This window comes from Heterocephalus glaber, unplaced genomic scaffold (genome assembly GCF_053883595.1).
Source record: "Heterocephalus glaber isolate CG9 unplaced genomic scaffold, H.glaber_assembly_v1.0 deba00001444, whole genome shotgun sequence".
Lineage (NCBI taxonomy): Eukaryota > Metazoa > Chordata > Mammalia > Rodentia > Bathyergidae > Heterocephalus > Heterocephalus glaber.
Window position 1 is genome coordinate 4,188,979 of NW_028258297.1, and position 25,471 is coordinate 4,214,449.

Here is a 25,471-nt window from a genome sequence, read left to right on the forward strand (position 1 = left end):
ACAGGGTGGGAGGTGTCCTTCTCAAGGCAATGTCGCTGAAGCCATGGACCCCTGGGACTTCAGGGATGGGGAAGGAGGGAACCTGGGCATCACAGTGCAGCCCATTCCTGTTTTATCAGGGGAAACAGGTCTGGAGAGATTTGAGGTCATCCCTGAGGTAACAGAGCCAGTCAGCAGCAGGGCCTGGGCTGAGAAGCACTTAGAGATTAGTTATGAATATTTATGAAGCTGGCAGCAGGGACAGAGGTGGGAGAGAGTGCTAGGACCAGACCGGCTCCCCCTGGCTCAGTGACCCGGCTCCGTCAGCCACTCCTCGCTCGGGTGGGCTGTGGGCAGCTGAGACCACGCATCTTGCAGACCCCTGACATGAAGCAGACCAAGCCACTCTGCTCTGGGAGCCATGGAGCCCAGATTCCACCCTGGCTCAGGGCCATCTTGGGGGAGACTCCCCTGGGCCTCAGTTCCTTCACCAGTAAAGAGAAGGAGGAACCTGGCTGACCTTTCGGGGCTAAAGGTCAGGGTCTGGATTTCTTGGACCCAAGACGCTAAGAGGTGTCTCGGTCTGTGCCCAACTTCCTGTGAGTGACCAACTGCCATACCAGCCCTGGCCGGAGAGGCCACAGGGCCTGCCATGAGGGATTTGCGAGGGATTTGCTGTGGTTTGGTGAAACCCCATCACTTTGCACACAAGACAAATACCAGTCAGTGATCTCCTCCAACCCAAGCTTGTGGCCCCTTGGGAGATTCTGGGCTCTTCCTTCTCTGGAGGAATGAGCCAGGAGGACAGAGTCAGGGCCGGGGCTACTGCATCTTGGGGGTCTCTCTGCCCTCTCTACCGCTGCCAGGTGGCCCTGTCAGTGTCAGCACAGTGTGCTGTCCTGGGTGGTTTTCCTTGGCTAGTTCAATTGCATTTCTTCCCTGAGAGAGTCTTTCTTGCCACTGTGTCCCCATGGCCTGACATACAGGGTTTAGGGCTGCTGAGTGGCCTAGTGACGGGGAGCCCCTGCGAAGGCCAGAGAGGGGACTCCACAGTGGAAGAGCATGGCTGGGGTCCACCCTGCCCTGCACACCCCAGCGGTGAGGTGTACCGAGCGGGGCTCCATCCACAGCTGCTGCAGGCCACTGGAAGCACACAGCCCCACCTCTGTCCTGGGAAGTGTGTAGTGACAGTAAGCCTACACAGCACCCCAGGAGCTCCTCGGAGAGCCAGGCAGGGTGAGAATGCTGACCGTGAAACTGCAGGCACCCTGCTTCCAGTCCCAGATCCCCAGAACGAAGTTTCAATGTGCAAATCTCACCAGCTGCAACCTTTCGAGGATCCCTCAAAGCCGTGAGTGGGGCCCCAACTCCAAGCCCAGGCTCTTTCCAATCTTTCCAACCCACCCTTTGCCAAGCAGCTGCCACTCCCGCCAGAGCAATGTGGCTTGGTCCTCTGGCGCCCACCCTGGCCCCCTCACCTCGGGACCTCGACAGCTGTGACCTCCACGGTTTGGGCAACCTCCTCCCTCCTCCCCTTTCACTGGCTCACCCCCTATTCAAGTGCCACCGTGAATGTCACTTCCTCCCAGAAGCCCACTCTCACTCCCCAGGGCCTGACACAGAATCAGCACTACACAGTTTTGCACAGTGACTGTCCAGCTCAACCGAGGGTAGGGGTGAGGTGGAACGGCACTGTGCAGCCTGGGAACGCGGAGAGGCCCCGCCAGCCATCAGCCCCCAACCACATCTAGCAAAGACGGGCTCCTGAAGGCCACGCCCACAGCTTGAGCAGAGAGAGCCCCCTCCCAGGGGCCCCAGGACCCCCCCTCAGTCTGCTCACCTTCAGGGTGGGAGAACTCTCGGAAGGTGGGCAGCGAGATGACAGTGTGTGAAATGGTGTGCACAGGGTCCCGCACACAGGCTGAGTCACTGGGGCGGCAGGACTTGATGCAGCGGACGGTGTCTGTCTTCTCCTGGCGGAGCCTGCGGGAAACCACTGCACATGAGGCTGAAGGGAGAGCCAAGACCCCAGCTCCCTTTGAGGTCAAGGCCCAGGGACAGCAGCAAGTGAAACAGTGCCACCAGGCCACAGTGGTGACTTCTGTAGCTCGGCTGCTCCACAGGGACACCACACGGCCCTTCCTACAGATGACCTGGACCAAACCCAGGAGATGCCCTCTGGTTTCCACCCTGCCTGGGTGTGGGTAGGCACAGCTTGGAGATTTGCCAACTGTACCAACTGAGAGTCAGGCGCTAGGAGTGCCAAATACATTCACTCATTGCTTGCTCAACAGATGTGCCCTGAGTGCCACTGGGCTGGCAGGTGCTGCAGACACTGGGTAGGAGGTGGGCAGCGAGGGTCGTGGTGAGGATGCACACACAGAGTGCTGAGCTCAGCACCCAGAGCTCAGAGCCAAGTCCACACCACCATTTGAGGAGGAGGAGGAGCAGGAGGAGGAGGAGGAGCAGGAGGAGGAGGAGGAGGAGCAGGAGGAGGAGGAGGAGGAGCAGGAGGAGGAGCAGGAGGAGGAGGAGGAGGAGGAGGAGGAGGTGGAGCAGGAGGAGGAGAGGCTGGCGTCTATTCCAGGCCTGGATTCCAGCACCGTGCTTGCATTTCTTCAAATCTCTTTATCATAAAACACAAATGCCAAAGCAACAAAAATGAGTCTAGTTTAGTGAGTTGTCATAAGGTGAACCTCTTTCTAATCACCACCCATGTTGAAAAAGAGGCTTTGAGAGCCAGCTGAGACCACCAGACCAGTGACCAACCCTCCTTCGCCCCACCATGAGCCCTAGTGTGAGCCTCCAGCTGGCCCTGCCTGGTTTCTTCACAGCTTTACCACACGTGCACATCTCTAGCCCAGTCACACCCTCCTCTCCACCCATCAGCGTCCGTGCAGTGTATCTGCTAAAGCTCCCAGCTTCTTGGAGCTGTGGAGTCTCCCGAGGTCTGGATGTGACCGCTGTGTCCCTGTGGTGTGGCTCAGGGTGCTCCTCTGGCCTCTGATTCCTGCACATTGGCCGCTGGGTCGGACACAGGCCCTGTCCCTTTGGGAAGACAGTGGGGTGCATCTTCCCCTGGGACCCGGTGCCTGGCGTCTTTCTATGATGCCTGCACTAACTCACTGGGGATTGCAAAATGCTGAAGGTCTCTAGTTTTCACATTTCCAGGTTGGGACATTTCAGTAAAGAGATGCCTCTTCTCACATGCTCCTGCTATGTGGTTACCAAGAGGTACCGCTCATTGTATTTACCAATTTTCCAGGCAGTGAGCTACCTAAATTACTGTCATTCTCTCCAAATGATTGTTTGTTTGTTTGTCTGGAGACGAGGTCTTGCTGTGTAGTCCAGGCTGGCCTTGAACTCACTGTGTAGCCCAAGCTGGCCTCAAACTCATGGTGATCCTTCTGCCTCAGCCTCCTGAGTGCTACATTTTTTTTTTTTTGGTACTGGGGATCGAACTTGGGACCTTGCACTTGCGAGGCAGGCAGCAGAACCACTGAGCTAAACCCCCAGCCCCTGAGTGGTACAATTATAGGCATGTGTCACCGTATCTGGCTTCCAAATGATCTTTTAAAGAATATCAGTATGAGTTCATAACTGAAACCAATTTGAAGAGGTTTCATCCATTGTTGTTACTATTCTTTGTTGAAACTCAGTTTGATTTTTTTCCCATTTTTTGGCCAGAGAGAAAATATAGTTAGCTCTGAGGCTCACAGTCCTTCATAGCTTTGGGTTATTTGATGGACAAGATGTTTGGCTTCCTCTTAATCTTTTTTTGCCCTAGAATTAGAATCATTCATTTCTCCCAGAAGTCCTAGATTTGATTTTTTCCTGTGTGTGTGAATTTTTAAATGATATTTTAAGATCACAATCTGGATACAAGTGATGCTGAGTGCTAGAAACAGTCTTGTTTCTAGGCCTCTTCTGTAGACATTTTAAAAATACATCATGAGTTCATGCTGATATTTCCAATTCAAAACAAGGATGCCATGGTTTTTTACTTAATCTTTTCCATATTACAAAGAAATTACCTTTGTTTCCTGTTCGAATCCTGGCTCGGGAGGACACAGGGGCTGGTAGAGCATCTCATAATTACTCATTTAGTTTATCCCACACTTCACACATGTAGTCTCATAACAGCAATACTAAAATTACCATCACTAGCCAGGCATGGTGGTACCTGACTGTAATCCCAGCACTCAGGAGGGTGAAGCAGGAGGATCACTGCGAGTTCAAGGCCAGCCTGAGGTACACAATGAGTTCAAGGCCAACCTGAACTACATGGCAAGATTCTGTCTCAAAAAACTAAAATAAAATAAAATTACCATCACTAACATAATTGGTTAAAATAATTTCTTTGATACTTTTCACTCAATACTGTATCTCTATCATCTGAGCTATCTGGCAATTCATACTATATCTCCCTTATTACAGTCATTTGGTTGTAATTCCACAAGGAACTCTATGGTCAGTGCCTGCATGTTCATAATTGCTGTGCTCTTTCTACATAAAAGTCAGTTTTGCTGGATATAAAATCATTGGCTTATACTTCGTTTTTTGAGTATCCTAAGTATGTTTTATCATGCTTTTAGCAGAAAGTATTGTCAGAAAGTCTGATGACAATATATTTTTCCCTTAAAGTCACCCCTGTTTTTTGTCTTGATGTCCATAATTTGTTTTCCCTCTTTTTCTTTAAAGTCCAATAATTTACAGGAATATGTCTTGGTGTTGGTTGTGGGCTGACAAATATTTTCGGGTATGTGGCGTATTCTTGCAATATGGAATTTCCAAACTTTTTTTTTTTTAGTGAATAGGAAGTTTTCTTGAGTTATCATTTACAGTCCCTGCCACCCTTTCCCCGACCCCGTGTTTTGAGTTTCCTCTTCAGGGATGCCTATTATCTGTATGTTGGGTCTGCTTTGCGTATTTTGAATAGTTGTCATTTTTTCTTCAAGCCTTTCATCTCTTTTGTTATTCCTATTTTAATTTTTTAAATTGTTCCTTGCAGCTTCTATTTCTCTTAAGCACTTATCAACTTTTATATCCTTCTAGTTTACTCTTTATTTCTGAAATGATTTGAGTCCTCTGTCTCATGTCTTGGTTTTTCCTAATCCTAACTTACATTTTCTTCCATGTCTGGATCATTTTCTTAACACTTGTGGTTGTTTCCAGATAGAATAGTAGAATATTGATCTGTCTATGAGCGTGTTTTTCAGATGTGCTTTCATTATCCAGAGGGATACTATTCTGGCCCTTATTCTTTTTTTCTTGTTATAGTTCTATCCATTGGTTTGCTACGGCTGCCATAACAGAACAGCACAGTTGGGTTGGGCTTAAATAACACACGTACTATCTCACGGTTCTGGAGACTGGAAGTCCAAGATCATGGTGTTGGGAGGCCCCTGCTTGGCTCGCCTTTCTTGCCCCTCTGTCTGTCTTCTCATGTGTTTTCCCAGAGTCCTCTTTCAGATAAAGTCTCCGGTCAAGCTGGATTAGAGTCCACTATGATGACCTCATTTTTTAACCTTACTTCCTTCTTCTAAGGCCCAATCACACAGTCATACTCAGAGTTACTGGGGTTAGGACGTCAATGCACTTTGTACTAATGCTAGGGATTGAATTGTGTCCTTTTGAAAAAGATATGGCAAAGTTGCTGCCTCCATGATCTCTGAATGGAACTTATTTAGAAGTAGGGTCATTGCAGATCTGATTAGTTAAAAGGAGCTCACAATGGAGCAGGGCCTAATCTAGTACCATGGTTGTCCTTCTCAGAAGAGGGCCATATGGAGACAAGGACACATGGGGGATTGCTATGTGATGACAAAGGCAGGGATGGGAGCGGCACCTCTAAAGTTAAGGAATGCCAGAGGTATCACGGACAGGAAGGGGGTTCCCTGAGAGGAATGGGGTGCCCTGACAGGAAGGGAGTTACCCAACAGTAGGAAGGGATTTCTCTGATAGGTTTGAGGGAGCACAGTCCTGCCAACACCTTGGTTTTGGACTTCTGGCCTCTAGCACTGTGACACAGTGGTCTTCTACTATTTTTAAGCCACGCAGTTTGTGGGACTTCACTACAGAGACTAAGAGAACTTGACTTTGATGCTTTGGGGTCCATCATCTTCCTGGGAAACTTAGTTTTCCTGGAATTTTAAAAACAGTAGAGTTCGCAGTGGTCATTCTGACCTGGTGGAGCTCCCCAGTCTGCCGCCTTTGCTAGCTCACTTTCTGGTATTTCTCTACTGTTTCTGGGGCCGTCCTCTTCCAGAGTGTCTATTGTCTCTTTCCTGCTCAACCTTCTCTTTTATTTCTGGGAGCTCTTCCTAGAGTGAGATCCTGACCTTAAGGGAAGCCCTGGTGGCTCTAAGTTCCCAAGGGTGACACCGCTCCAGCCCCTCAGTCCTTACACAGGCTCTTGCATCTCTGGTGCCTGGAAGGAGCAGGATGCTTCTCAGTTCAGTGGCTATTCCTGAACGGGCCCCTGCCCTTTGGGGTGCCCTTGGGTTGTTTTGGGTTCTCTGCTCTCCACCTGTGGGTGGGTCTGAGTTGTCTCTTGGGGATTCATGGGGAAGCCTTTGTTCACCTGGAAATGTTTTCTGTGGATGTTTACTTTCTAAGTGTTCCACGTGTTTGAGGTCATGATTCAGGGAGCCACTGTATCTCCCAGGGTCAAGGCTGCAGAGTTCACACACCATTTCCTGTCTCCCTCAGATCTCCCTCTGCCATCCTGCCACTCCCCCCGCCCCCACTAGCTGATGAAATATCCTGCTCTGGGCCAGGGAGTGGCAGGATGGGGGCTTGTATCCAGAGGTAACAATCCAATCCCAGGAATGCTGCCCTCTTCCTGCCCACTTGCACAGCACAGGACAGGGTTCAGGGGCCAGGCTACAGGGGCTTGGACACTGACCTCATCAGATACAGCGACAGAATTCGGGGCAACTCACTTAACCTCTCTGTGCCTCCATGTCCTGGCTGTGAAGTGGGGAAATGGCACTTTTCTTCCCAAGGCTCCCGCTAGGATAAGCAACTTCACACTGCACACCTTGTAAATGTTAGCTGTCATGATTACTACTATTATCATTACAGTTGGACCAAGCATTGTTTTTATCTTTTTCCCTTGGGGGCTTGATTTACTCCAGTGACAGCCAGAAAAGCACAAGTCTAGGAGCCAGAAGTGGAGGTAGCTAGGCACGTCTGTGACCTTGAATGTACCCAGACTTTCAGAGCCTGCATCCCCCAGTTAAACCCAGAACCAAAGAAGCATCCAGGGACCTTCCTAAGAATGAGAAACTGACAGCCGCACTCACTGACACCACACCACCCAGGGTGTTACTTCACGGCACCTGCATGAGGTGGGCTGGAAGCTCTGGAAGGTGGCCTGTTGGTGGCCCAGAGCTGGTCAGTGGCACAGAGGAGAGTGAAACTCCTGCTCGCCTGGTTTTCTGTACACAGTTTGGTTTCTCAGTCGTCCAACCTAGAAACACAGCTCTGTAACTCCAAGGAGCTGCAAGGCAGAAGAGAGCAGCCGAGTCACTCAGAAATCATCCCCTACATGCACACTCAGTGCCTCACAGAAAAACCTCAGCTGTCCTAAAACAGAATAGGCCACCCTGAGAGGAGGGAGTACAACACACAGGCAAGTTCAAGCAGAGCTGAGACTCATTTGGGGCAGTGCTGTGGAGGGGACTCTGGCCAGCTCTGTGGCACTGGGTGCCTCTGGGACCCCTGAGGGCCCTCCCCCATCTTAACCCTCCTATGCACACAAAAGCAAAAGTGCTCCTCTTGGCCGGAATAATCTGAACCATGACGACAACGAAGGATGAAACAGAACAACCGAGTACCTCCTGGGCCTCACAGGCTTCACAGAAGAGGCTGTCCTTGAACTAAGCCTTGAAAATGCTATCCATCCGCCCACCCATCCAGCCAGCCAATCGTGTATCCACCTACCCATCCTCCACTCCCCTATCCACCCATCTGTCATCTATCCCTCCATTCTCCCACCCTCCATCCACCATCCACCAATCCATCCATCCATCCATGCATATGTCCATTCCGATACCTAGTGAGCTCCTTTTTCAGGCCAAACATTCCAAAGGCACTGAAGATACAGATATTTACCAGACACAATCTCTGCCTTCAAAAAGCGCACAGCCCAGTGTGGACAATAAATAACAATCACAGACACTGGGGTGAAGGCTCTGGTGGAGGAGGCCTGGGGCCAGAAAGCACAGACTGAGGAAGGCCTTACTGAGGCAGTGACTTTTGGCCTAAGTCTGCAAGGACAATGGCAGTTTGCAGGATGGCAAGGCTCATGCTCAGACATCAGAAGGCACATTCAAGAAAACATAAGCCACCCTGGGAGGTCAGACACAAGCAAATGGTGTAAGTGGAAGCTGGAGCTGGAGCAGGAAAGGTGGGAGTCTAACTCCACATTGCAGACCAGGAAAGAGCAAGGGAAGGCTCCACAGAGGACCACAGCAGTCATGACAGCTAGTACTTCAGAGGTCCCCCGCATGCACTGAGACAGGAGGTTGGAGGCCAGCCTGGAGCGGACACTGCTGGAGACAGAGCAGGACAATTGTAGCTGACTCACTGGAGCCCCATGTACCCCGTGAGATGTCATGGTGGGAAGGACCGCAGGACCCAGCAATGGCCTTTACTCCACCGCGCCGAGGCATCCTGCCTCCCCTCTTCTGGCATTTGCTTAGAAACAGCATCAGCAGCCAAAGCCACAGGAGCTCTGGAGCCGCAAGCCAATGCTGGCAGAGCCCTTCCCTCAGTGCACAGGGACGGGTGCCACTGTGTGCAGCACCTTGCTAGGAGACGGGAACACACACTGGAGATGGACCTGATCCCTGCCTTCACCAAGCCTTCTGGATGGCGGAGAGGAAAGATTCAGCAAACACAGATAAACGGGTCTTGCAGCCTGGTACCATGAAGGAAAGGGTTTTGAGAAAGACCGACAGCAAGAACACAACCCGGGGGTGTCCAGCAAAGCCTCTGAGTGCACTGGGTGTGGCCTGAGCCTCCCATGGCTCATGTGTTGAACTTCAGTCCTCACTGAGGTAGGTGAGGTGCCTACAGGAGGTGCCTTGGGCTCACATAATGTGATCAGGGTGGAGCCTCCTGCCTGAATCCTGGAGGCTTCCTAAGAAGAGGGGGAGAGACCAGGGAGACACAGATGCAACACACATGCTCCCTGTCTGCCTTGTGATGCTCCATGCCACATGGAGACTCTGCCCAAGAGATCTCCCATCACCAGACATGCTCCTTTGACTTCCAGAATGATGAGCCAAAAAGCCTCTTTTCCTTTTAAAGATACCCAGCTTCAGGAAGTGTATTACAGTAAGGAAAATTGGACAAGTTCAGCATTGTTTTTTTTTGTACCAAGGATCAAACTCGGGATCTTGTGCTTGTGAGGCAGGCGGCAGAACCACTGAGCTAAATCCCCAGCCCTGATTCAGCTTCTTAAAGGAAGGGACCCGTAAGCTGAGGTTTAAGTAGGACTCAGGCCAAGGGTATAAAGTATGTGCAAAGGGCCTGAGGTCGCAAAGAGCTGGGCCGTGTGGGTGGAAGGAAATGAGCAAGAGGAGAATAGTTTGAGGTCAGGCTGAAGATGGCTTGCAGGGGCAAAATTATGCCCAGCCTTAAGGATTTGGGGGCCCAGCCTAAATGCAAAGGAAGCCATGACAAGTTTTAGGCGGAGGCTTGAAAGATCACTGGTTACTGAGCAGAGTGAGCCATGGAGACACACAGAGGCAGGTGGGTCAAGGCCCTGGATGGAGGGTCTGAAAGAGGTAGAGCTGTGCGGTCAGTCACCGGAGGTTGGGTACAGCGGTATGATCTTAGGCAAGTCACACGCCCCCTCGGATTGTCTGCGGGGATGATGCCTGCCCGGGAGGACTGGAAGTGGCACATGAAGGTTCCGATCCCACGACCCCAGGAGCATGGCTCTGCCTCCTGCTGGCATGGCGCCGGGACCCCCCCAGAGACAACTGACCCCCCTCAGACAAGGGCTTCACCCAGGAGGCAGCAGCGGGGTCAGGGCTTTTCCAGAGCCTTAGTCTATCTGTGGCTTTCATGCCTTGGTTAAATGCTTAGTCTGGGTGACAGAGCCAGGGACCAAGCACGGGCCACAGGATTCCTTGGCCTGGCACCACAGCCACCTTGGTCACCTTGGCCAAGCCCTCCCACTTCTCAGAGCCTCAGTGTGCACATCTGAAAAATGAGAGGCGCTGAACTCAGTCGCCTCTGATCACCTTTCTCCTTTGGGTTAAGGGGACAATGCAGAGGACAGAGGTCACTGACTACGAGCCACCCAAAGTCGCTCCCCTCTCCAGGCTTCCAGAGGCCCACGCACTGGGCTCCATGTGCTGGCCAGGAAGGGCTCCACTCACCCCTGGGAGACTGAAAACACAGACACCTCCGAGCACACCAAATAAAACCAAGGCACGCGAGCATGCTGTGCGGGATGCTGTGGCGACTTTATTAGAGTCCCAAGGCAGGGACAGGAAAGCGACAGCTGGGACCCCACGGCCAAGCAAGTGCTCAGAGCTCTGCAGACACAAAGATGTAAAGCTTGGCCACAAAGGAGCTGACGGTGCCGTGGCGATGGAGATCCATCTTGACGGTCAGGAGCAAGTCCCTGGGCTCGGGGACAGGCTTGGTGAGGGCCACCACCCCACTGAGGGGGCTCACCTTCCGGGTGGTGAAAAAGCCCTCCTCATTGCCACTGGTGATGGCCAGGTGCATGCTGTCCCCAGGGACGGTACTGGAGGGGCCCATGCGGAAAACCACCGCGGGCACTTGGATGTTGGTGGGGAAAGAGAGGTGGTAGTAGGTTATTCTCAGAGGCAGCTTGGGGCACTCCGGGTTCTCATGGCAAGGCAAGCGCTCGCAGCGGCTGCAAGACAAGTGGACAGAGAGACAAGACGAGCATTAGGGTGAATCCAGCAAGCGGAGAAACCACAGAGCGGGCAAGCGGGGGCAAGCACCCCTCACTCACCTGGGGGAGGCGCTGGGGACCTCCAGACTGCTGACTCAGGGACCAGCCTCTTCCCACACCCTCAGGGGGCGCTGGTGGCTGGGCGCCAAGGGCTATGCCCAGGGTGAGGTGTGTCCCACCCCAGGCTCAGCCGGCAGGCACATCCTGCCCTCTAAGCAGTGCCCCTATCAATGGCCCCTGGTGGGTCTCACTGATGACTGCTGAAGGGGTCAACCACTAGCAGCCCACTGACCGCATGCCAGGCTATGCCTGGCCTGGCATTCTCTGGTGTGATCACTACAAGTGCTCATCATGGTGGCTTGAGTGCCAGTTTTCAGACAAGGACACTGAGCCTCAGAGAGAAAGTGAGTTCCCAAGGTCACAAAGTGAGGGAGGGATGCAGGTCTGGGTGTAGGTAGTGCGGCCGGCTCCCTCATTCCTTGTCACTAAGCTTTGGGCTCCAGGCCATTTCCTGTCTCTGTCCACAGAGCCAGCTCAGGGCTCAGAATGGAGATGAAGGCAGGTGCTAACTTCCTGTGACAGAGTGGAGACAGGTTCTAATTTCCTGTGACAGGGTAGAGACAGGTTTTAACTTCCTGTGACAAGACGGAGACAGGATCTAACCTTCTATCAGGAGGAGATAGGACCTAACTTCCTATAGTAGAGATGGCAGACAGGATGGAAAACAGGATCTAACTTCTTTATAAGGACGGGGACAGCAACTATCGTCTTGTGATAAGATAAGGATTGGTTCTCAACCCAAGTGGCCATCAACTGGAGACTGGATAAAGAAGATGCCGGTTTTTTATAAAATGGAGTACTACTCAGCCATGAAGAACCAGAAACTAGAGACATTTATAGCTAAATGGATGCATACTGAGGCCATCCTCTTAAGTGAAATAAATAGGACACACATGTGTAAATACCAAATAGTTTCTCTAATGTGAGAAACTGATAGTGTAATTAAGGATACACACGGATGTAATGGCCTAATAACATATTTCTTGGATTATGTGTCCATCGCGTGTCATATGACTATATCGAAATTTAAATTAGGCAGAAGTTTGGCTTATGTGGAGTCTGCTAGCTAACTGGAGTTTTTTTTCCAGACCACTATTTGTTCAATGTTGGTTTTGGGGATCTTTCTGAAACAAATACATCCTCTGGTGTCTTGTTGGTGCTTGAGATGTTTTATTAAGTTATATGGAAAAATGTTTAAGTGCTTTTCAGTTTTGTTTTGGTTGAGTTCTACTGTATTTGAATATTACGGTAGTCTTTTTTCCCTTGCATTATTTTTCTTTGAATGTTTTTAATTTCTGTATGTGTGTGTGTTTGATAATAAAGTTATTTTTAACAAAATAAGGATTGGTTCTAACTTCCTGTTACAGGTTCTAATTTCCTGTGGCAAGATGGTGACAGGAAGTACGTATCTTCTGCGTCCAGAACTGCAGGCCCATAATATTCTGAAGGCAGTGTGACAGGAATTTAAGAACCAAAGGCAAGGTATGGAGCCACATACATGGCCAAGCACGCCCCTGGAAGCTTTGCATCTTAACTGTGTTTGGATTCTCCGCTTAGGGGCGTCCTCTCTCCTGGTCTTCCATCGTATTTCCTTTCTGGCTTTTTAAGTTTCCAGGCCTCAGTTGGGTTACTTATTTTATGGTTGGCACACACTGTGAGTGGGTCTGTTTCCATCCTATTTCCAGGCTGTTCAGAGGATTGACAAGAAGCCTTTCATTTACTTGGCCGAGTACCATTCTGGCTCCTAGATCGGACAGCCCTGGGAATGAGGTCCGTGGCACCGGGGACATCAAGAGGCGAATCCCTCATGGGAGGGTGCCTGGGGAGGTAAGTGGGCACAGAACTGCTGAGGGACAGCCACCTGCAAGACGCTCAGGTTCAGACCAAACGGGAGTGTTCCTGTGCCAGGAAGCCTCCCGACCTAAGAGAGAGGCCTCTGAAGGGCTGGAAGCTGGGGATCACCATGGGGAACTGGTGTGAACAGCTGGGGTCCACGGACTGTGCCCTCTTAGGAGCTGCGTGACATTGTGTGCACCCTGAGGCTGCCTTTCCCTAGCTCATTTCACCGTCCCTAGTGTTGCTCCTGGACTACTGATGGGACGACAGAAGGTCCATGTCTTGTCCATAGCTCCATGGCCTGTGGCCAGTAGCAAGTTTGGGTTTCAAAGCCAATCCATCTCCCTTCAAAGCCTTCACACACACAAACACATGCACATGCACACGTGCACACTGCACATACACTCCTGCCCTATTGCCTCCGAAATGGCCTGGGTGGCCCTGGCCAGCAGGTGGCACTAAAGTCTCCCTCCTGCAGGACTTCACTCCCCACAGGTGAGGCCAGTCCTGCCCACGGAGGCTTTGGATTTGCCCAATGTTATGGAACACGCCAGCGTACGTGGAAGGCAGGGACCAGGAGGCGTGTGCCAGGTGCTGGTACAGTAGTGGCGACAGCCATCCCACAGCAGAGGCTGGACACCCCTTCCTCCCCGGTGGCCCACACTGCAGAGCACCCAGCCCGTCCACTGACACAAGCATTCGCTCTCTCCCAGGGGGCAGGTAGCAGGTCCCAGCTTTATCTCCGGGACTGCACCCCTACTGTGTGGGCTATAAAAGGTCGCTGTGCAGATAAGCTTGCCCTGGATTTTCCTGGTCAGTCCCAACATCAGTGACCTTGGCCTACTGTGCCCCAGGCTTACTGAAACAACCCCCAAATCATAACTGCTGTCAGCTTGGGAACGGTGCTGAAGCTTGTGTCATGAGTGTGCCTAGATTAGAGCCGGGCTGTCACCACTGAACCTGAGACAGAGCACCCCCGGGGCCAGGCTCCCACTTCCACTGCTGAGTCCCCTCATAGCACCGTGCATTCCAGGACAATGTGACCCCATTTTCCAGTTCGATACAACTGACCACAGCACCCCAAGTTCTGTGAAGATCATTGAGAGCGACCTCTGATTAGAGCCTTGGGGACAGGCGGCTCAGACACACAGGCTGTCTGAGGCTCGAAGCCATTCCTGAGCAGTTCCCTGACTGTCACAGGCTTCTCATTCTGGGGAGGACCTGGACAGAAGCCATCAAGGACTTTGCCCTCTGCTCCCAGAGCTGGTCACTCACGGCCCTTTCCCCGTGGAGGTGGCAGCATTCATGACCCTGTGTCATCAGGGTGGGCCCCACTGAGGGGATGAAGAGAATGTCCCATGTCCCCAGCCCCACCGCAGGCTCTGGACAGCCCTGATACTTCCACCCACGGGTAGCAGGGCACTGTGTGGCTGGTAGCTTCACAGCCTGGCACCCAGCTCAGCCCTGTGGTTTGCCGCCTGGTTTGGCTGCACACGCTCCGGTTCTCACCCCTTAACTGCTGGGGACACTACCTGGACAGAAGCAGGCCACACAGAGAGATGGAGGGAGCCAGAAAGACACAGAGAGGCAGGGAGCAACTTTCTCATCTTTCCCTTGGAGGCCCTAGAATGGGCTTCCCTCACTGAGCACTAATGTAACACTCAGCTCTTCTAGATTTTAAACACCGCGTTCTCAAGGTCAAACAGTAAGTCCTCGAGAAGGCCTGGCTTTTCAATGAGGAACAGGTGCCGTGAAAGAGAAACCTCCAGTCTGGAGGTCCATGGAGCCGGGAGAAGGTTGGCCTCCCCTTGCCTGGCCCCTTGGTGGGTGTCCTGCACATTTGCTTTACCTCCCTGCAGCTCCTCCAATATCAATGGTGCTCCTGTGGTCCTGAGCAGTGCCCGACTAGGCCAGGGGTAAAACCCTCTGTGGCCCCCAATTGGAGGTTCCAGGCCCAGTCCCCGTGGGGCCTGGCTGGCTCGTGCCTCCCCACCAGGGGTCAACAAAGGAGAAAATTATACCCAGGGACGGCGCCATGACCTCAAGCCCTTCACGAGCTGCCTCCGATTGTCAGGTCTGAGGGCTGAGCCTCAGCTGCAGCCCCAGTCTCACGCTGGCCAGCAGCAGGGCAAAGTTGGCAACGCTGTTCCAAGGGACCTCTGTCTTCTAACTTGGGAGCTCCGAGGAGAGGAACAAGTGGCTCACTGCCCTCATCAGCACCACCACTTCTCTAAGAACCGATGGCCTGGTACTTCTCATCTTCGGCATCTGCCCACGCAGGTAAGATTGGTGCCACCTTACAGATACAGAAAGGGACCCTGGTGGCTCAGAGATGCACCCAAGGCCCAGCACTTGGAAGGGCCAGGACCAGAAGCTCACTCATCCTACAACCCAGCCCAGGCCCTCCCTTTCACACAGCCTCTCAGACCGGGACACCAGAGGCTGCCAAAGACTCACCATCCCTCTACCAAGTAATCCTGGCAGAGGGGCACATCTCAGGGTGCCCACTCAATCACACTGTGGCTGAGCCCAGGGTGAGGTTTATGGAGAACAAGCAGAAGGAGGCTCTGCTCGAGGTCACAGGGGCCCTAGGAGGACATGGAAGAGGACATCACTGCCCCATCCTATAGCTGAGAACAGCGGGCCCCAGGAAGCCCTGTTCAGGTCAGGTGACCGGGAAGGCAAACCCAGGCAGGAGTTCCCGGAGACGCCAAGGACACCTGGTGGCCAGGGAGAGAGTGAGCTGACAGCAGCATGTGGCCATATAGTCCCGAGTTTAGGACACAAGATCTTCTGTGCCATCCCCAGTCACTCGGCAGGATGGAATCTGGCTTTTGAGCAGTGCTGGGGCAGTGAGGAGGGCTGTGCCTAATAACAAATCCCGAGTCGCCTGGGCTCCTGGCTCTCAGCCAACACAGTCACCGCCACCTGCTTATCTGAGTCAGAGCATGTTTTGGTATCTACAGATGAGGAAACTGAGGCACAGAAAGCTTGCTCAAGTACACAGGAGGACACAACAGGACATGAGTGGGACCTGAGAGCACGTGCACTGGCCCCAGATGCACTTGCAGCCACGCCCCTGGCCCCGGAGACCAGCAGCGCCTTCCGCCAGCGGCCTGCGACCCAGGCTCAGGTGACCCTCGAGGACCCCGAGGAGCGAGGAGCAGAGGTGGCTCTCACTTAAGGCCTGCCCTGGCCCTGAGCACCCGGGAAGGGTGTCACAGACAAGTGGCGGCAGTGGCCAAGGGAGGGACTTACGTGTCTCCGGAGCGGCGGTAGTTCTCCGGGCACTCGAAGGCCAGGCAGCGGAAGCCGCCCTGGATGTTGAAGCAGGTCTCATTGCCAGAGCAGTCGTGGATGCCAGTCACACACTCGTCAATATCTGTGAGAACACAGCAGGAGAAACCCAGAGTGTAAATATTAATGTAAAAAGCAGAATAAAAGATGGATGGTAGGAAACGAGGAGGGGTCTGCAGATGGCTATGGAATCTAGGGATGGAGAGAGGGGCGGGTGGAGAGAGGAAGGGGAAATAAAAAAGATTAAGATGGGATGTGTATAGGTACCAGCTCCTCACAATGAGTATATTCATTACACACTGAAAGCATGTACCGATCAATCAATCAATCAATGGCCGCCCCACCCGGACGCAGGTGCCCTGTCCTCCTCCCTCCACCAGGCCAGGGGCGTCAATGAGAGCCACGGAGACCAAGGGACCTGGCCATGGCCACCCGACTGTAAGTAGCAGAGCTGCGCTTTGCACCCAGGCAGGCGGGCACTGAAGTCGACTGTTAACGACCTGGCACCTCTCTTCGGTTCACGTGCCATGCGTTATATCCTAGGAGGGAAAGGGCAGAACCTCTTCCTCCTTGCAAAAGATCTATGTCCCTGTTTCCTGTTACCTATCTTTCCTTTTGCTCTTTATTTATACTCCGAGTTTCTCATATAAGAGTAACCATCCGATATTCAAGCCTGTGTGTCTGAATTATTTCACTTAACACTGTGGTCTCAAGGTGCATCCATTTGTCTACCAATGACTCAAACGTATCCTTCCTTATGGCAGAGCAGTACTCCACTGTGTGTAAATACCACACTTTCTTTATTCATCTGTTGATGGACATATAGGAATAAAAATAAAAATAAAAAAGAAGAAAGGGCAGAACTCCAGCCCCATTTTATAGCCTACAGGGTGGTGTGTCTTGCCCCGTGTTACAGGGGTGGTGACTCTTGGGTCTGAAAGGGGACCAGGCCTAGGACTCCTGCTCTGGGGCCTACAGTTCACCCAGAGGTGAGGACCCCACCCCAGACACTCCAGAGCAGCCCAATGATGGGCTCAGGATGTCACCAAGTCTGGGGGGGCGCGGTTCTGTTGAGAGATGCTAAATGCCTGATGGTTGGAGGTAAAAACACCACTCCTGGATCTCAAAGGCCTGGATGCAGGAATGTGTTTGTGCTTTCTCTGAGCAGGGCCCCTGGCTGTGGTGAGAGAGCCCAGCCAGGAGGACAGGAAAACAGAGATGCTGTCCAGTCCCGGGCCAGCCCCTGCTGCCTTCGATCTGCCGCACTCCACACAACCAGATACAACACCCACAGAGCCCAGGAAGGACAACCCCGTGAGGAACGTGCATTCACAAGGACCTATGTGGCACCCTCTCTTGGTTACCAAGTGGATGGTCTGAGGACACAGGAGGACCCCAGCCAGTTCTTAGAAAAGGGGGATCCCACTTTTCGTGGATCCACGGGCCCCATCATGGAGCACATGTGGGAGCCAAGCCAGCCCCACACACGCATCCACAGCTACAGAGAACTACTGTACCACAGCCAGCCCCTTGCTGTGACGCTGGCAGGGAGCTTGAGACTGAGGCCTCGGGGAATTGCTCACTGCATTGCTCCAGGGGCTGGCACACAGCTATAATTTGTTACAGATGAGCTGTCCAAGCGAGCACCTTTTTGGGTGGGGTCTTCCAGGCCCTGACCCCCATTTTATCCTCCAGGGCCCTATCTATTCCAGGCTGGGCAAGATGCTAGGGACAAGGGTGCTGGGAACTAGGTGTGGGACACAGGGTACAAGTCTCGCCCAGGATCCGCCTGACGTGCTCTGGGGATCAGCTTCCCCCAGCCTGGCCACAGCCCCCTATGCTGCAGAACCCAAGCACACCAGGGTGACTGCAGTCCGACACACTCACCTTGGCAGTTTCGGCCATTGGGTGCCAGCCGGTAGCCGGCCGAGGGGCAGCTGCACTGGAAGCTTCCGGGGATGTTGATACAGCGGTAAGAGCAGATATGGCCCCCGGTGGGCAGGGCGCACTCGTCGATGTCTGCAACGGCACAGCCTCCCTCAGCATCCCTTCCCTAGGCCATAGCAGTGGGTACCATGCAGCTACGTCCCCCGGGGGCCAAGGTGGGCGGGAGGGCAGACAGAGGGCTCAGGGTGCTGGGGGTGGCCTTGGAGTCCACCATGGCACAAGAGGGGTCCAGAGGGGGGATGGGACTAGCCTAGATCACACAGCAAGTTCAGGGTGTGAAGTTTGCAAGGGAAAGAGGAGGGGAAGATGGAGAAGGAGTCACAGATTAAAAGCTACCTCTCACAGGAAAACTCAGGCTGTGACCCTCAGCCAAAATACTTAGGGCCAGGTGTGATTCTGATTTTTTTGCATTTTGGAATATTTGCCTGTACATAACAAGATATCTTAGGGATGGGTCTCAAATCTAACCATAAAATTTATTTATGTTACATATTCCCCTCATACAAAGAACCTGAAGGTGTGTATAGGTGTCTGGTTTTTTGTTTGTTTATTGTTTTGTTTTTGGGACAAGGTCTCACTATGTACTTCAGGTTCACAGCAATCCTAACTCAGCTTCCCAAGTGCTGGGATTACAAGTGTGTGCCACCTCGCTGGTGATATTTTTAGTTTGTCTACATTCTTTGTTTTTTCTGGTACTGGGAATTTGAACCCAGGGCCTTCACACTGACCTATATCCCCAGCACTTTTACAATTTTTTATTTGGAGGCAGAGCCTCACTAAGTGGCTAAGTTGTCCGGGTGGGGCTGGAACTCTCCATCCTCCTACCTCAGCCTCCCAGAGTGCTGGAACAACAGGTGTGTGGCACCACCACTTCAAGGCCATTCATTGTCCTTCGTTCCCTGCCGGAATTTTGTTTTTCCTGGTGCTGGGTCTTGAGCCCAGGGCCTTGCACATGTTAGCCAGGCACTCTACCGCTGAGCCACACCCCCCGCCCCTGTGCCTTCATTTTTATACTGAGTACCTGTTTTGACTGCAGGTCGGGTGTAGAATTTCCCACTTGTGGCATGCCACATTGATACTCAAAAAGTTTTGGATTTTGGAGCATTTCAAATTGTGAAGCTTTAAATTAGGGCTGCTCACACTATAGTAACAACCATGATAATCGTTGTGCTTAGGCATCTACAGGGTGTGGAGTACCGCTCAGAGGTGAGTGCTTGCCTAGCATGTGTGAGGCCCTGGGTTCCATTCCCAGCACTGCAGAAACAAACAAAACAAAGAAACTAGGTACGACTGAATCAGTGTCCAGTTCAACCCTCCGTCAGCCTGGGGAAGCCCCATGGAACAGAAGTCTCAGACTGGGCCCAGTGAGGGAGGAGCTCTGCAGAGGCCAGAGGCAGAGCGGGAATCCAAGGATGTGGTGGCTGGAGACCTTCCTCACTGCCCAGCCTCGTGCCCTGTGCCCTGTGGCTCAAGGTCTCGGTGTCCTTAGTGGCCACTACCTAAAGGACACTCTTAATGCAAGTGAGGTGTCTTCAAGTAAATCCCAGCTGGAGGCAAAGCAACAGCCCACCCTGAGGGGCACAGGAATGAACCCTGGCAGCTGTTTGCTGAGGATTCTGAAATGTAGTCCACAGCTGCCAGCATGGGCACAACCCAGTGCCTCCCCCAGCAACAGGGGGCGCCCTCACCTTCACAGGTGACGCCGTCCAAGTCACTGAGCTGGTAGCCACGGCGGCAGTAGCACTGATAGGAGCCATAGACGTTGGCGCACTCCTGGCTGCAGGGGCTGCTAAGGCACTCGTTGACATCTGAAAGACAGGGTCAGAGTCCTGTTCAGACTTGGGGAATCCCCGCTTCCACACCTAACTTTGTTGATGGCAGTAGGGACAGCAAACAGAACTCTCTCCACCTCTCACATGCACACAGGCAGAAGTCTTGGGGTGCAGGGCCAGATCTGCCAGGGACCCTCAAGTGAGAGGCCCCCACTCCAGCCCTCATGGCTGGTGAATGTGGAATCTCTCTGTCCCTGCCACAAGCCACACCATCTCTGGACAGGGTGACATAAGCCTCCAGCTTAGCTCCCTCTGATCCAGCCCCACAGGGCACCAGCATCTGTTCTACTTCTCCATGGCAATCTGATCCTGTCCTCCCTGCTTCACTTTCTAGATGTCATCCAACACAGATGACAGCTCATGACCCAGCCCATGGGAAATTACTGATGCTCTGATCTCAGGAGGCTCCTTGGCAACTCTGGGCAGTGGCTCACCAATTCCCTTTGCCTAGAGCAGAGGTCAGTCCACAATAGGCCAAATGTTTTTTGTTTGTTTGTTTTAAGAGACAGAATGGTTCATTTACAAAGGAATGGCACTGAGCTGTGTCTGCAGTCCAGCAACTGAACTGGTAGCACTTCTCAACAGCCTCAATAGGCACCAGAACACACTGGAATGCTTCAGAACATCTACAACGTTCAGAACACACTGGTGTGCTCAATGCCTGGAGAATAATTTGCAAACGTGAGATTATATGCCCAGTAAAATTATGTTTTTCAAGAAAAAAAGACATTTGAAAATAATCGAAAACTGAGTTTACCAACAACAGATTCTTTGCTGAAGAAATGTCTAATGAATGTGCACCAAGAAGATTTTTTAAAACTCCCGTATGTGAGATGTGAGAAGGAATGTCAGTTTCCCAATAAGTTTAATCAAAACCAATTGCCATGACATCAGATCCATAGAAATGAGACAGAGGGCTCTGTTTTTTTTTTAAAAAAAAGCCAGACCGGGTGGCGCATGTCTGGGAGGGTGAGGCAGGAGGACTGAACTTTTAAGCCCATCTTGGGGAATTTAGCAACTTAGCAAGATCTTGTCTTAAAGGGTGAGAGGCAACTGGGGATGTAGCTCAGTGCAAAGGCATTGGTCCAAATCCAAGCATGTATAACCAAATAATAATAATAATAATAACAACAACAATAAAGTTAGATGTACTCTTATTATATATATATATATGGCCAGATCAACAGATCTATGAGTCAGATATACTACCAGCAATTCCACCTCTGGGTATGTGCCTAAAAGAACTGGAAGCAATGATCACCAGTGTTCACAGCAGCGTTATTCATAATAGCCAAAAGGTGAAAACAACCTGAACGTGCTGGATGAATGGATGTACAGAATGTGGTAGATTCATCCAATGAGATATTATGTGGTCTTAAACATATCATTCAACTTTAATATAGTTCTGAAACATGCTATAACATAGAGAAACCTTGATGAGATTATGCTAAGTGAAATGAACCAGTCACAAAAGGACACGTGTGTGTGATTCCTCTTACATGAGGTACCTAGAATTGTCAAACTCATAGACACAGAAAATAGAAACCCATGGGGGTGTTTACTGGGGCTGAGAGGAGGGAATGGGGAGTTACAGTTTAATGGCTACAGTATTTATTTATTTATTTATTTTTATTTATTTATTTATCTTTGGAGATCGAAACCAGGGAGCTCTACCACTGAGCCCACCACTTGTTTTTTTAAATAAATAAAGTTTTATTGGAACACAGCCATGAACATTCTTTTGCCATGGCCTATGGCTGCTTTTGTCCTACCACAGCAGGGTGTAGGGTCAGCAGACTCATCAGAAGGACTAACAGTTCCTGTGCAGCTTGCAGAGAGGAAGCTTGCCACTCCCTGGACCAGAGTCTCTTCTCTCATTTACAACTTTGCTCACAAATTTGCTCATTTACAAATTTGCTCCTTGACAGGACGGGGTGGGGGGGGCGCCCACTGCTGTCCTGGTCTCCCTGTTCACCTGTGCCCAGCATGGTTCCCGTCACATCCTAGATGGGCTCCTTGACGTGGGAACTGAGTACTGCTACACACCCAGGGCAGGTGTTTAATAAATGCTTATAGGAGTGACGTGACATGCCCGGCCAGTCCAGGCGTGTCCACAGGTTCAAATGTCTGTGAGTGGCCAGGGAAAGCATGGGCCAGAACTAGTATAATAATTAATACCAGGGCCTTTCTCAGGCTCCTTGATGAAAACTGAAGCCCACTGGAAAAAGTGAAGAGAATCTCTGCGGTAAAGGCACACCAGACCACTGTACTTGGTAAGTTGGAGGGATCACCACCTCTCATCGGAACCTGGACTATCTTCAGGGGGAAGGGCAGCTGGAATCTGAAGTAGAACCTTGCAGAGTGCAACCCTGCAGGAGGACAGGGAGCTCAACTTGGGACTTGCAGCCAGAAATCTGCCGGAATCTCACAGGTATTCTACTGGCTTGCTGAGACTCATTGACTTATATCTGCACACTGCTGCCCATGTTGTCTATTGTGACAGCAGAGGCATACCCTGAAGGAACCCCTTCATTTTTATTTTTATTTGTTATTTTCAAAATTATTATTCTTTCTTTCTTTTATTTTTTTTGGTACCAAGGATCGAACTCGGGTCCTTGAGTTTGCAAGGCAGGCGGCGGAACCACCGAGAGAAATCCCCAGCCCCCAAATTATTATTCTTTTAATTTTTTTTGCTCTTATTTTTAATATTTTTACTTTTTTCTTTTTCTACTCTTTTCAAAGTTTTATTTTTCTCTTTTCTCTTCTCTCTCTCTCTCTCTCTCTCTCTCTCTCTCTCTCTCTCTCATGCACTCTCTCATTGTCCCACATTGTTCTTCATCTCCCTTTTTGTTCCTATTCTGGCCCTAATTCAGATTTCTTCTTTATTTTTCTTTTCTTCTTTTTTTTCTTTTCTCGATTGTCATAAGTTTTAAAAGAAAGTAAATACAGTTTCTAGTCTCCCTATTGCTGTTAGGTTGTTCTGTTCTCATCTTTATTTTTCATTCTGTCTTTTCCTCTTGTCTTTTTTTTTTTTTTCTCTTGTCTTTAACAGTTTCTTTTGCATGATCTTCCCATGTCCTCTGGCCTCACTGCTAACCTACTCCTATCCTTCTACCTACCCATCCCTCCCTCCCCAACTCCTTCTAACTCTCCATCCCGAGGGGTAAAGTTACTGTATTGAGGAGTTTATTCACTATAAACATATGTTGGGTTGGTCCTCAATTTTGATTTAATTCACACAGTTAAAGGTGATAGACTAGTAACTACCACAAATTGTCATTTTCTAAGCTGTGCTTGATGCTATGGTGCGGCTAATTGTATCACTTGGGCTGAGGTGTTGTGGTTGATCTAATCAGTTGTCCTTCCTGGTATATAATGAGATAGCCTCAGAGTCATTAGAGACTTAAAACCTAAAGACCAGCTATATCTGGAAGACACCTCTAAGAAGCAATCATTCCATAAGGGTTCTAAATATAAGCAACAAAGATACTTACAATAAGCAATTTCAAAGTATCAACCCAGGAATTAAACCAAGGACAGTACCAAAAACAAAAATGAGAAGACATTTAAGCAAGGCACGAACTCAGACTTCTACTTCACCAAAGGCAAATTCTGGTGGAAATGAGGTGGAAAAGTCTGATACTCAACCACCTGGACAAACTGGACTGATGCCACAGGAAGTAACAAAACAGATGAATGAGGCTCTAGAAAAATTCAAAACAGAAATACTCTCCCAGATAACTACAGAGATGGTAGGCAGAGTGAAAGACGTGATTACAGGCTCTAGAACAGAAACAAATAAATAAAATAGATGAGCTCAGAAACAGGCTGGAAGCCATGAATACCCAGCATAAGAAAGAAATGGAAACCATGATTGACCAACATGAGAAAGAAATGGAATCCATGAAACAGATTCAAACAGATGTCCAGGAGATTAAAAACTCCACTGAATGTATTCATAGCAGATTAAGGTAATGTGAAGATAGAATATCAGATACAGAAGACAGGATTGCAGTTAAGGACCATGAAAACAGAGATTTCTTAAAAATAGTAAGGGACCACGTGAAATCAATCCAGCAGCTGCTAGATGAGGCAAAGAAGAATAACATAAGACTGATAGGAGTCCACGAAAAAACAGGAGAAAGTACAATTGACATAAAAAAACTGTTCACAGAAGTAATAGTAGAAAACTTCCCAGACAGAGGCAGAGAATTGGACATACAGATAAGTGAGGCATATAGAACTCCAACTAGCCTTGATCAAAAAAAAATCTACACCTAGACATATAATAGTCAAGATCCCATAAACACAACAGAAGAACAAAATCCTACAAGCAGTTAGAGAAAAGAAATAAATCATCTACAAAGGAAAGCCCATCAGAATCACGGCAGACTTCTCAATACAAACCGTCAAGTCAAGGAGACCCTGGAGTGAAGTATTTCAAGCCCTAAAATAAAGTAACTTCCAATCTAGACTGTTGCATCCTGCAAAATTATCTTTCAAAATCGATGGGGAAATTAGATACTTCCACGACAAAGAACACCTGAGAAATTTCATGAACACCAAACCAGCACTCCAAACAATTCTAAACAATATCCTAGAAAAAGACAATGAAGGTCACAACTCCATGAGGCCCAACAGAGGGAAGCCACTAGGCAAGGCAAGAAACTAAAGGGAAAGGGGGAAACATAAAATATAAAAGAACCAACAACAGTAAAACATCACGACAAGGATGAGTCAATATCTATCAATTATAACCATCAATGTTAATGGCCTCAATTCACCAATCAAAAGAAATAGACTGGCAGAATGGATTAAGAAGCAAAATCCAGCAATATGCTGTATACAAGAAACACATGTAACTCAAAAAGATATTCACGGACTGAAAGTAAAATGATGGAAAACAGTTCTCCACATGACAGGAACCTGGAAAAAAGCAGGAGTAGCAATCTTATTTGCAGACAAAGTAGATTTCAAACCAAAACTAATTAAGGGAGACAAAGATGGTCACTACATCCTTGTAAAGGGAACAATCCCAGAGGAAGAGATGACAATCCTAAATACATATGCACCAAACTATACAATATAGTTGTATACTATACTACGAATGCCCCCAACTATACAAAACAAATATTAATGGATATGAAAAACCAAATAAGCACCAATACAATTGTAGTGAGGGACCTTAATACCCCACTATCACAAACAGACAGATCATCTAGACAAAACATCAACAACGAAATTCTAGAACTGAACCAAGCTATTGAACAAATGGACTTAATAGATGTTTACAGAGTGTACAACCCCACAAAACCAGAATATACATTCTTTTTGGCTGCACATCTCCAAAATAGACCACATGCTAGCTCACAGGACATGTTTAAGTAAATGTAAAAGAATTGACGTTACCTCCTGTATATTATCACATGATAGTGCAATAAAATTGGAGATCAATAACGTAAGAAACTGCAAAACCCCCACAACCACATGGAAATTGAATAACATCCTCCTGAACAACCAGTGAGTCACAGAAGAAATTAGACAGTTTCTACAAGTACATGATAATGCCAGTACA

At 50.0% G+C, this 25,471-nt stretch overlaps 1 protein-coding gene across 4 annotated transcripts in view; it reads right to left on the reverse strand.

Annotated features, from left to right (window-relative positions):
* The window catches only part of Fbln1 (fibulin 1), a 74,894-nt gene that overhangs the window by 15,476 nt on the left and 33,947 nt on the right, over positions 1-25,471 (reverse strand). The window contains exons 12-16 of one of the 4 annotated variants that reach the window (XM_087213702.1): positions 19,753-19,872; positions 19,283-19,318; positions 18,005-18,136; positions 16,079-16,202; positions 1,820-1,962 (exon numbers count right to left, since the gene is read on the reverse strand). In XM_087213702.1, the coding sequence (XP_087069828.1) occupies positions 1,820-1,962; positions 16,079-16,202; positions 18,005-18,136; positions 19,283-19,318; positions 19,753-19,872 (555 nt within the window). Of the gene's footprint in view, positions 1-1,819; positions 1,963-10,439; positions 10,883-16,078; positions 16,203-18,004; positions 18,137-19,282; positions 19,319-19,752; positions 19,873-25,471 lie in introns of those variants that run through there. The other 3 variants (XM_087213703.1, XM_004845397.3, XM_004845398.3) reach the window with 3 other exon arrangements.